The sequence below is a fragment of the Catharus ustulatus genome, chromosome 2 (genome assembly GCF_009819885.2).
Source record: "Catharus ustulatus isolate bCatUst1 chromosome 2, bCatUst1.pri.v2, whole genome shotgun sequence".
NCBI lineage: Eukaryota > Metazoa > Chordata > Aves > Passeriformes > Turdidae > Catharus > Catharus ustulatus.
Genome location: NC_046222.1, coordinates 102,815,349 through 102,828,626, shown reverse-complemented (window position 1 = coordinate 102,828,626; position 13,278 = coordinate 102,815,349). Strand labels below are relative to the sequence as shown.

The following is a 13,278-nucleotide window of genomic DNA, read 5'->3' as shown; positions in this document are numbered from 1 at the left end:
CATTTGGAAATAAATCATAGCAATGGGGGATATTTATTCCTAATTTTTTCATAACTACTTGAAGAATTTATGTGGTTCTGCATAAGATATTTATTGCCTGTGTTCATAAGATATTTATTGCCTGTGTGCCACATTTAGAGTATATTCTTATGCTGGAAAAAAACCCGAGATCCTTAATTCTTTTGATCTTTCTTTAATTTTTATTCTTGCTGTGTATGACTAAGCTTTCAGTAGGAGAGTTGGAGGCTAGTCCCAAGAATTCTAGCAGAGGGGTCTGGGACTGTTGGGCCTTGATCCCTTACATGGTAGCCACAAGTAAGTTAGAAGTTAGGGACATAATGGGAATTTTCAGTATGCTTCTTCATAGCCGTTGAGTTTTGAATTGGTTGGTTTTGATTGTCATTTCATTGAAAAATCTTTGTAGCTATAGAAGATATAATGACACAGTATTTGCCAGGGGAAGTTTCTTATAGATCTTTAAAGCATTTCCTCAATTCCCCTTCTATTGATGTTTTCTTTAAAACAAAAATTACAAAGATACTAAGGAAGATATTATCTTCTTAATGAAGAATTATATGCTGAATTAGTACAAGAATTGTGTCAGTAATTTGATGTGGTGGCAAAGTGTCTAGAGCTAAACTGGTGGTAATTGATGCAAACAGAAATGGATTTTCCTGATCCGTAGCTTTTACAAAGAGGAAAGCAAATCTGGAATGAAAATATTTTTCAGCTATTACTGTTTTGCGCTTGTCAGGTTATGCTAGCTGTTCTTCCAAATGCAGTTTAATTTTTTTTCTGGGCAGCTGATTTGCCCCATGCTTTTTTTTTTTTTTTTTTTTTTTTTAATCTCACTCTATTTACATGTATGCAAATAATATTTTTTTAAGTGGCATGTTCTCTGAATAATTTAAATATTTTCTCTCTGGAGATATTAGGGACAGCCGCATTTTAGCTCCCTTGTATTGAGGGAAGCCAAAAAGAGAAATCAAACACAAATGCATACACATTTACACATTGAAATCATGACGTGGTTGAGGAATATGAGAGAGAACCCTGAAGAAATAACATTTCTGCAACATTGCTTTTATGTGGCTGGCTACCTCCAATAGAAACATAGAATAAACATACCCAGTGAGAGATGAACTGAAGCTATGATGCAGTGGGACTGAAGAAAATTAGCTGTTTGAAAAGAGCACACACTTTAGAGAAAACTAACCATAACATAGCAAGGGTGTAGGAGACATGAAGAGTCTTCTGTGTGTGTAATCTTTGGATTGCTTTATGTTACCACACTTACGTATGCTAGCCTTGCTAAACATTGAAGTTTATTACATTCTTTAGAATGAATGCATTTTATTTTAGGAAAAAGACACTTACACTGCTGCTTTACATTAAGGATTCTTAGTGCTTCCATTAATTTAATATAGACTTACTTCACATGATTCAGAATGAAGATATAAACCATCTGAAATAAAAAGCTCGCTTGTATTTAACATCGTATTTCAGTGAGAGGACATAGTAGCATCATTTGGGAAAATGCACTTTCGTAATATAACTGCTTAAGGGAGCATAGGAAGGCTTTTAAATGGCTGATGTATTGACCTTAGAGGAGAAGCAGTGCTTGCTACGTCTGTCCATCTCAAAATCTAACATTAGAGAAGTGCATGTATTTAAAGTTTAAAGGCCATCTTCAAATACAAGCATGGAGCTGCAAATGTCAGTTATTAATTGCTTGATTAGGTTCTGCAGAAAAAATGAGAAATCTGCAGAAAGTCATACCTGCAAGTCCTATTTCCAGATAGGTAGATTAGTTGCTGCACCTATTCACTAATCTACACACCTTATTATCAAAGGTGGGCATATGACTATATTGGAAAAATAACATGATTGTTTATAGAATTGAATGGCTGGATTACAAGGGAAATACAAAACAGAGGTGCTGTGGTGGCAAAGGAGGAATAGGCATGATTTAAGGGAGTGGAGACTAGACATAATGATGGCAATGAATCAGGAGGAAGGGAATTTGTATTTATGTATAACCAGGCATGAAAAATAGGATAAGTATTAATTTAGTTGGAAGATGAAAACAGAATTGTACTCAAGTTGTTTCAAAGACCCAAAAATCAGCTGGAGTCTACTTGAACCTAAACTAGCTGAAACTAATATCCTGTGTCTAGTAAAGTTGGGATTCGTGTCAAAAAGCACAGCTGCAATTATTTTACAGGTATGGAGGCTTTTCTCTTGTGAATTGATAAAGACCAGATATCCACACTTGATCTTCATTAGATAATGCTAATTTTTTTGTCTGGGAAAGGTATCCAGCATTCAGAATGCTTCAGCAAAGGAGCATTAAAACCCCTTCAGAGAAAACTGAAAACTTGCACTGAATAACAAAGTATGTTTCCCTCTTAGACAGACTGGTTGTATTTTCACTGTTCACTGCATTAACCCTCCCTAGAAGACTGGATCAGATTGCAGTTTCTACCCATTAGGCTTGAGATGTTCATTACTCTGGGTTCACAGCATTGATAGATAAAACTCTGGTATTAACAACCGTGACTGACAGCTGCTCTCCTCTGCCCAGTGTTACTTGCTTTAGTAATTACAAAAGAGAGAAACAGCTCTCTTGCAGGATGGTTTGAGCCAGCTGAGTACTTACTTCAGAAATTAAAACTTTGCAATCCAATGAGAAGAGTGTACTTCTTTGATTATTTTTTTCCAGGAACATAACTGTATATGAAAGAAAATGTTCTACCAAACTCTTAGCATTTCAACTAATAGACTTACATGATGTGGGGACATTGCTTAATGAGTTTATACTGGGTCTCATTATGCTGTGATGTTAATGACATTTTTGACATATTTTGAGAAAAGCATTGTTTGGTAACAGACAAAGTATGTGTATAACTTACAGAACGTTTCATGATTTTTGAGTGTAGAAGGAACATTTCAGATATAGTGAGAATTTTCTTTTACAACGACCATTTGAAATAGGTTTGTTACATTCAGCATTGTTGAAGTATTGCTAAATGCTATGTGATAGGTATAAGCATTAATATATATACCAACTTACATGCATATACATAAAAACTGAAATGTATATATTTGTCTTGCAGGGGTCAGTAAGCTGATCCATCATTTACACAAACACAAGATACCCATAGCTGTTGCAAGCAGCTCAAGTGAAGCATCATATCAGATAAAAACTACCAGACACAAGGACTTCTTTGGTCTTTTTCATCATGTTGTGTTGGGAGATGACCCTGAGTTGAAGCGTGGCAAGCCATATCCTGATCCATTTTTACTTTGTGCAAAGAGATTTAACCCTCCTGTACCACCGGAAAAGGTAAGAGGGGGAGGGCACAAATCAAATTTAGGAATTTTCTGTTGGGCTATATTTGGAATTTTTTTTTTATGTGATAAAGACTTAGATTAACATAAACATAAAAATTAGCAACCCCCGTTTTCAAAGATGTTTGTACTTTCGAAGTGAGAGATTTCCCCCTACTACATCTAGAGTTTGTTATGCAGAATGCTCTGATTTGCTACATGATAACATGCAGTCATAGGAAAGTATAATGATTTTCTGCTGTATGCATAAATCTGCAAGCTTAACTTCACTATTCAGAGTTTGGAAACAGTTATTTAAACATAAGTCAGTTTATTTTCCATATGTTCATGGCTGATTTACCTCATAACTGTCGAAACATTAAATATAGTTCTTTGTGTGAGAGGACATATATTTTTCTGAAGCTATTTCTTTCTTTCCACTAGCAACCTAAATCTCTGAGGTCATAGTTTTTATTTCTGATTTTAAACTATCAGTTTGAGCAATCTTTCTCAAACAATAGATATGTTTAGTTTTCCTGTCTTATATATGTAACTTTGCAAACTATTCTGAAATAAAAATCTGTAGGGAGAATATTTCACATAAACTAAGACTTAAAATAATGTCTTCGTTTTATTTTAGATTAAATTGTCTTTATTCTTAGAATATTTTTCTCAATTCTCTGTCCCAAGTGGAATGTAAGTTCAGAAGTTTTGGAGTTAGTTTCATTGCTGCAGAAAAATGCGTTGCACACTAATTTTAAGGAAAAAAAATTAGATAGATTCGACTGTGATTATTGTTCTCTCAGTAGAATTATTGGGGGGAAAAGATGGCTGCACAAATACATATGGAATAATTAGTTAAGATTCCTCACCTTTCATACTTCAAGTTCCACCCAGAGTCTAAATGGTATTTTCATTGCCTGGGAATACAAAGTGAATTAAGTTTGGTGCACTGTGGTTTACTCTTGAACAGAGTTAACCAAACTGGTTTTGTGTTTTGGTTTGGTTTGACTTTTTTTCTGTTTCAATTTCTCTTGATGTTCTGTATATGTGAATCTACTTCATTTGTAAGCTTGCATGTTCACCAAATGTACATAACCAAGGAAATTGAATGTCAGCTGTGTTAATGGCAAATTAAACTGTAATTTCATGGGAGGAGCAGAAAGAGAGCTTTCCTAAAACTCTTAGTCTATGTGGTTCTATTTCAGAAAAACTCACAAGGTGGTAATACTTAGAAAGAGAAAAAACATTAAAAAGCAACCCAAAAGGAAGCAAAAAAACCAGCAAACCAGTGACACTGTGTAGATACTTGTATCCTTTAGTTGTGTTAGCATTGAAAAAATACATGAAGAAATAGTAACACCTGTATAACACTTAACATTTTTAAATTATAAAGGTATGTTAGACAATCAAAGTCACAGATTGTTAACAGTAGTTTTGTATTTTTAATTTTGTTAACTTTTCTTTGAAGAAGAGCATAGATGTTTGAATCCATATTTTTCCATTTTAAGAAGTTTACAGCATCATATTCCCTTAGTGCAGCTAATTCAGCTGAACTTTGTTTTTGTTTCATCTACAAAAGTAGCAAATGTTAAAGTCTGGGAAATTCACATATGCACAGAATTCTCAGGAGGAAGGAAATGAAAAGAGTACATGTGGAACTATCCAAAACATTTGTGATCGGTTGCAGTGTAATGGTGTCATCTGCAGTGTCTCGTCCGAAGCAGTGAATTAATAGAGCTACAGGTTTGGATTTCATGCAGCAATCATTAACATGCAAGGTTGCAGCCAAGTATCAGGAGGTAATGTCTAACATAAGCAAATAATTGGGCTCAAGCAAAACAGGTTGTTAGAGCATCATGCTTAGACCCATGCATCTATGCTATATATTACAGTAAATTCACGAATACAAGCCACACGTAGTATAAGCCACATATCCGGTGTGTTGGCAACATTGATGTCTTTGTCAATAAATAAACCGCACCCGGAATATTAGCCGCACTTTAGTTCACTGCAAACTTTCACAAAGTCGTCATTTAGTAACACAATCGCGGGATCGCCGGGGCTTACTGGCTTACTGCCGACCTCGGAAACATTGTTTCCAAGTGAAAAAAGACACACCCTTTATTTACAAGCCGAAAAAGACAGGAACAATAGTGTGGTCATTTTGCGAGCATTCCCAATGGATCTGCGTTGCCTTTAAACAGCCGCTCAGCCGTGCAGGCAGGCAGCTGAGCTCCGAGCGGAGCCACATCTCCGTGCTGGCACAGGAGCAGCCGCTCTGGCCCTCGCAGCCCCGCGGGGGGAGCGGCCGTTGTAGCCCTCGCGGCCCGCGGGGCGAGCGACCGCTCTGGCCCTCGCAGCCCTGTGGCCGAGCGGCCGCTGTAGCCCTCGCGGCCCCGCGGGGCGAGCGGCCGTTGTAGCCCTCTCCCTGTGAGCCGAGTGGCCGTTCTACCCCTCTCCCTGTGGGCTGAGCGGCTCCCCCAACCCTCTCCCTGTGAGCCGATCACCCACTTCATCCCTCTCCCTGCGGGGAGAGAGGCTCCCTCAGCCCTCTCCCTGCGAGCCCAGCCAGCCCTGTAGCCGCACAAGACTGAAAACACTTTAAAAAGTACAGAGAAATATCACACACTTTTATCGAACTGCCGAGGTAACTCGCCGAGGTAACTCACCCCGATAACAACCCCCGCCCCTCAGTAACGCCGCCATCCACAGGCAGGCAATAAGCTGTTCTCTGATTGGTTCATCGTCGGAACAACGGGAAACCATGGATTTCAAACTGTTTCGGCTCGGGACTGGACTGGTATGATACTAGGTAAGGGCAGATATCACATTTTTGTTCATAGATTAGCCGCACCCAAATATTAGCCGCACTTCCGGGTTTCCACCAAAATTTTTGTCTAATTACTGTGGCTTGTATTCGTGAAATTACTGTATTTGAATGTTTTCTATTGGATTGGATTTACTGTGATCCCAGGCCAAGATAAAAGTTCTTTGGAGCTTTATGTGTTCTTAAATATTGGAGGTTGCTTAATGAGTGCCTGCAGAGAACTTTCACTGGAGCTGCCTGCTGGAGAAACCTAGTGCATACCAAAACTACCCAGTGAAACAAACTGTCAGGGAGAAAGTGAGAACTTTCAAGTTTGCTTCAAAACTTTGTTGCTACTGTTAGCAAAAATACAACGTAGGCATAGAATTTAGCTGTCGTGTCATATCAGCCAGTGGCTATTGCTATGCAGGCATACTTCTGCATGTAGATCAGTATTTAAGTGATTTATAAATGGATATGATATCAACTTTACTGTTATTGAAGGATGTCATAAATATCCATCTTGAAATTTCTTAGATGTTGACCTTTTCATTTGCCGTCTTTGGTTAACTAGGAACTTAATAAACATAATGATAAAATGATAGCACAGGAATTTCAAAAAAGATACAACCTGCAAATTCAGCGTAGGTCTCCTATATTGTGCTACATGAAACATCATATGAAATTCCAACACTTGTAACAATGCAAAGTCATATAAGTAAATCAGTCAGGTAATCAAAATATTACCTGGAAATTAAATACTAGAAAATGTATTTATATATATATATATATTAATTTTTTTAATATATTCCAAATTCTGCCCTAAAATGCACAGATGCAACTTCTTTGAAAACCTTTTGGAGCTGTACATGTGTAGAAACAATGTGTTCTTGAATGTTATAGAAATTTCAGCCACACTGTTCAAAACACTGTGTTCTTTTTCCTACATTTTATTTAGATGATTGAAGAATAGTTTTCATGGTATTATTTCAGTTTGGATTCTGGTCGAACTGGACATTAATGAATCCAGGGTCCCTAATGGGATGCACTCTCAAATGCTGAGAGATCTGAAATATATCCTTGAAAGACCAGTTTCCATAATCTTTGATCTGTTGTGGCCATTGGGAGAAGTGCTCAAAGGCTGGAGACAGCAAATGTCACTGCTGTGTTGAAACCAGGCGAGAAGGATGGCCCAGGGAACTACAGGCTTCTCAGCCTCATCTCAATCCCTAGAAAAGGAGGATGGAAAACTTACCCTGAAAATCATGTCTAGGCACAGTAAGGACAGGCAAACCATAAGGAGTAGTCAGTATGGCTACACCAAGAGAAAGTCATGCTTGACAAACCTGATTAACTTCTTTGATCAAGTGGCTGTCCTGGTGGTCACGGTGAGAGCAGAGGCTGTTGTCTACCTGAGCTGCAGTAGTGCCTGTGACACTCTCACACGTGATGTGGATGAACAGGCAGTGAGGTAGCTCGAAAACTGTCTGAGTGGCCAGGCCCAGAGGGTTGTAATCAGTGGCACAAGTCTAGTTGGGTACCAGGGATTAGTGGTGTGCTCCAGGGGTGAATACTGGGTGTATTTAGCCCTATTTAACATCTTCTTTAGTGGTGTTATGAATTAAGAGAATGCTCAATAGGGTCTTACTAATGCATATGGATACCTGAACTGTAATGAAAACTTTTTTCAGTGATGCCCAGTGATGGAACCTGAGGCAATGGACACAGACATATACAGGAGACTGTCTAAGCACAAGGAAATAATTTTTTTTTTTTTGTTTTACTGAGAGGATGGCCAAGCACTTGCAAAGGTTACCCAGGAGATTGTGGAGATACTCAAAATTTATCTGGACACAGTCCTGTGCAACAGAGGAGGTTGGACAAGATGAGCTCTGGGGATCCCTTCCAATCTCACTCATCCTGTGATTCAGTGATTAACTTCACAGATTTGATATGGGAAAAAAATTAGGGGAAAAAAATACTTTCGCTGAACACTGTTTTTCTGTTCCACTTTAATTTATAGGGCTGGCATTACTTAAAATCATGCTTTTGGAATTTGAAATACTAGAATATTAATTTTTGATGCAAAAGAGTTTATAGTAACCAGGCCATTTGTGTGTATTTTTTATAATTTATACATATATATTTACATATCAACTGTAAGTTTTCAGTGCTATCTTGAAGTTTTGTTTCATAATAACAAAAACGGTATGCAAATAAATTTATTTTAAATATGACTCTGAATCAAAGGGTTTCTGACATCTACATGCCAACATTTATACATATGTCCAATATACATTAATTTCACAATTACAAGCCGCACCGTTTTGACTAAAATTTTGCTCCCACCCCGGAAATGCAGCTTACACTCAGGAGCGGCTAATATGTGAATAATTTTCTGACATTTCTAACCCCGGAAGTGCAAACTGAGGTGCCGAGTCAAGCACCTGACAGTAAAACCCGGCTTTACGCAATTGTTACAAATTGGTTACTCTGTTGCACTGCGGGTAGAGCCGGGCTCCGTGCTGGCAGCATGGGGCGGGGGAAGCGGGGGCTCCCTCCTGCTGGCCCCGTGGCCTGGGGAGAGGCAGGGGGCTCCCATCCCCTCCTGCTGTCACCGCTGTGGGTGCCAGCGGGCTCCATGCCCCCCTGCCACTGGACCGGGGCGAGCAAGCCCAGCGGCAGCGGTGGCCGGCCCCGAGCGGCCCCGCCAAGCGGCAGCGCCAAGCTGGGCCACCTGGCCCCATCAGCAGCCCCGAGCCCTCACGGCCCAAGCCGAGCCAGTAAACCCCGCCATGCCACGATTCTGTTACTTTTTGGCAACTTTATTGCACGCAGGTCCTCGCTGCGAACGACAGAGCAGCTTATAATTGGGTGCGGCTTATTTATGGACAAAGAATGAAATGTTTGCCAGCACCCGGAGACGCGGCTTATAGTCAGTGCAGCTTGTAATCATGAAATTATTGTACTTCTGTCATCAAAACCTTGCAGATTAATTAACTTCCTTCTTAAGGGCGTTGAAGGCTAAGGCATTTCTTTCCAGTAGTTTGGTTGATTTGCCTATAGCTTTCCTGTAGAATAAAGGACTTTAGTAGTAGTTTAAAAGCAAGTAAATCCATTTATATCCACTTTTTAAAGAGAGGGATATATTGTAGCAATACAAATGGTCATAACTCTCTTATGAAGAGTCAATCTGTACTATTTAAAAAGTTCTAAGTGATGCAAATCATTGCCTTAATTTAAAACACTATTTCTTTGCAGTTTCTTCCATTTCTAATTAATTAATTGATCCCATAGTTACAAATAATCTCTGTACCAAATCTAGAGAGAGCTCATTAAATTTTTTTCACACTGATTAAATGGCATTAGTATTTATGAGTCTCAGTGGGCATTTTGTCATAGAACAGAGAAGTTCAAAGAGAAATTTTCTGCAACTTTTTTGCTCTAGAAGATATAAGGAAAGAACAGTAGATTCAGAACATTATGACATTCAAATATTTTGTAATTTTATTCTATATCATGCAACTAAAACAGAATAAAGAAGGGTGATTTAGTGCTTAATTTGACTCACATTTTTATTGTGAACTTTTGTAAAAAAGGATACTAAAACCATTTTTTTGTATTATCCCCTTCATTTTTAAACTTTTTCTATTTTTTCCCCGACTCAACTCCTCCATTTTTAGTGTATGCATGTAGTGTATATATTTTACTCACTATGGTTTTCAGATAAGCAGGTATTTAATTAGTGATGTTGCTGTTATTCCTTGTCTATACCTGGGGGTTTAATGTATTAGGAGTACTTTATTTAAAGTACAGAAATTACAGACATGAACAGCCATTCTAGTTGGTGTGCTGAGCTGTAAATTGGAATCCCTGCTGTTCAAATCAAATGTTTTAGTCACCATAAATCTATCCCTTTTCAATTTTATTGGCTTCTACTCTTTTCTGAATGTTTCCAATTCACTTTTTTGTTTTTAATTTTAGAAATAAAACCATTAAATGTAAAAACATGGACATTTTTCAGCTTAGTTCAAATATACATCAATGGCTGTTTCTTCAAGCTTGGCTCTAGTCTTTCTTTGCATAGGCCTAGATTACCGATTTTTTTCTCATCGGAAACAGCCTTCTAAATAGCTGTTGATAGTATAAACCATTCTGATTTACCCAAGCCCTGCTGTCTTATATCCTTGGACTCACAGTTCTTACCAGCTGTTTCAGGATATTGTTAATATTTGATTTTTCCAGTGGATATAGCCTGTTATGGTAATGGTCGGAGTATAAAGTGTTAGGCTGCATTCAGGAAGAGAGACGACAAAGAGTTTGTAGATGATCAATATTGTTCTCAGACAGTGTAGTCTGACAGAGGGGATATACAACACATGCCAGTGGCTGCTTATTATGAAGAGGGATCAGTGTTGCTCCACACCTCTTTCTGGCTGAAGGTGCATTTTGAGGTTGAAAGCAGAAATTTGTTTTTTCTTTTCAGAAGCCATTGGACATTCTTGTCTGTGCTGATGTATTACAGTTCGTTAATTAATTAGGCATTTGATGGGTTAGAGTCAATAAAGAGCTTCTTGCCTTGTCTGCTTTTTTGATGCCAACTTCAGTGTAGCCATGTGGTTAGACTGAATGAAGGTCTGGGATGTTTGAGTGTTTCTGGGGTGTGTTTTCTTGTTGTCCTTTGTCTGCAGGGTTGTATTCTATCAGTGTTCCTATTGGCCTTGCATCCTGTGCTACACAGTGACCAGCTTCCAAACACAACAGAGAAGGTTCTCCCATGGCAGAAGTGTGTCATGGTGGGGATGGTTCACCTTGGGAGGTAGTAGGACAGCAACTGATTCAGTGCCATGAGAGGCTGAAACCACTGCTCCTGAGCACACACACCTTGCTTGAGTGTATTGCAGCAAAATCAGAGTTCATGCCCTTAACAAATTTGAATTACAGTAATTTCACGAATACAAGCCGCACTGAGTATAAGCCGCATCTCTGGGTGTTGGCAAATATTTCGTTCTTTGTCCATAAATAAGCTACACCTGAGTATAAGCCGCTCTGTTGTTCGCAGCGAGGACCCGCATGCAACAAAGTTGCCAAATAGTAACAGAATTGCAGCAGGGTGGGGTTTACTGGCTCGGCTTGGGCTGTGCAGGCTCAGCCCGCTCGGGGCTGCCGACGGGGCCAGGTGGCCCAGCCCGGCACTGCCGCTCAGCGAGGCCACTCGGGCCCGGCCGCCGCCTCTGGGCTCAGTCACCATGGCCCAGCGCTTCCCCATGGTGGCAGGCAGGGACGGAGCCCCCCGCCTCCTCCCTGAGCCGCGGCAATGGCGGCGCAGGGCCCCCGCCGCCTCCCCGGGCCACGGCAATGGTGGCACGGAGCGCCCCCGTCTCTCCCCCGGGCTGCGGCAGAGGAGGGGAAGGAAAGAGCTCTCCCTCCTCTCTCCCCGCCTCCCGTGCTACCTGCAGGGAGCCAGGCTCCCCCTGCGGCGCAACAGAGTAACAATTTGTAACAATCGCAAAATGCCGGCTTTGCAGCTGCTCGGCTCGGCACTCTGGCTGGCACTTTTGAGGTTGTAAATGTCAGAAAATTATTCACATATTAGCCGCTCCTGAGTATTAGCCGCATTTCCGGTTTGGGAGCAAAATCTTAGTCAAAATGGTGCGGCTTGTATTCGTGAAATTACTGTACATAGGTTTCACTCTTATTGTACGTAGAGTGATTAAAAGGCAGATTAACTATGTCCCAGCATTTATGTGTACCCAGGTTAGTTTAGTTGTGTCATGTAAAACATGCCCTGAAGTGTTGGAAGTGGATAGGAGGTGAAATCTGAAAGGGTCTATCTATGGCTTGGGAACTGAATGTTTCAACTTGTCTGCCTTCTAACCAAGATGAGATGCCAAGTCCAAGGAACCTCCTTTTTTTTCTGATTTTCTAGCTCTTTGGAGAAATAGATTTTTTTGCTTTTATGTATGCATCCAAAATTGCCCAGTCTTAACAGCTTGTGTCTTTTTATCAGGAACTAAAAATATCTAGCAGTTAGTCTTTTGTAAAGCATAATTGGAAAAGTAGTTCCAGCACATTTCTACGCTGCCAAGAAAAACTCTCCATAGAGAACATAACAGCAATCTGGAACTTAAGCTTTCTTTTTAAAGCAGATCAGAAGAGAGTTTTATCCTTGTCTTGTCCATTGTGTGGATTACTTCCTGACAAAATATTGGAAAAAAATATTTTTGCACACTTTTGAACCCGAGAAATTCAGTCTCCCAACCTTTGGGCTTCCTTGGGAATTGTTCCAGTTACCACATGATACATCAGCTCTTTGTTCAGAAAGGTTCTTGGGTAGAACTTTTTCCTGAATTTCTGAATTACAGTAATTTCATGACTATAAGGCGCACCCTTTTGACTAAATTTTTCCCCCAAACCCGGAAGTGTGCCTTATGGTCCTGTGCGCCTTATATAATGGACAAAGTTGCGAAATTTGCCAAACCAGAAGTGTGAGCCACAATGGGAGGGCAGTGCCGTGGGAGCGCTGAGTCGCGAGGTGGGGGCGGGAGCAGGTGGCCATGGCCGGCAGGAGCCACATGGGGAGGGAGGGAGCTGCCGCCAGCCCCGGCCCGGGCACGGGGGAAACGAGAAGCCGGGCGGCCCTGGCCTGGGGGCGGGGGGAACAAGAAGTGCGAGCCCCCAACAGCCCCGAGCAGAGCCCGCCCGGCGGCGGCATCAGAGCAGCAGCAGCGCGGCCTGGGCGGCCGTGGGAAAGTGGCAGCAGCGGCAGCACGGCCCAGGTGACCGGGGGAAAGCGGCAGTGGCGAAGCCCCTGTGGCCGCCGAAAATGAAGCGGCGGCGAAGCCCTACGGCCGCCGAAAAGCGGCAGTGGCGAAGCCCCTGCGACCGCGGCAAAGTGGCGGCAGTGCAGCCCCTGTGGCTGCGGCAAAGCGGCAACAAGCGGCACAGCCGTGGGGAAGCGGCGACAAGCGCCGCCACCACCAGCCGGGGGGAAGCCAGGACGCAGAGCAGCCGTGCAGTGGGAGCCGGGAGCTGTGAGCCGTGCCAGCCGGCGCCGGGGGCGGGCGGGAGTGCTGGGGCCCACTGCACAGGGAGGGTGCCTGGGGCTGCATTTAAAGGCTACACTGATCTTTGAAAAA

The 13,278-nt window shown here is 41.4% G+C and overlaps 1 protein-coding gene across 1 annotated transcript in view; it reads left to right on the top strand.

Moving 5' to 3' along the window:
- The window catches only part of LOC116992462 (pseudouridine 5'-phosphatase), a 67,110-nt gene that overhangs the window by 32,688 nt on the left and 21,144 nt on the right, over positions 1–13,278 (top strand). The window contains exon 3 of the mRNA XM_033052131.1: positions 3,117–3,346. Within this exon, the coding sequence (XP_032908022.1) occupies positions 3,117–3,346 (230 nt within the window). The remainder of the gene's footprint in view (positions 1–3,116; positions 3,347–13,278) is intronic.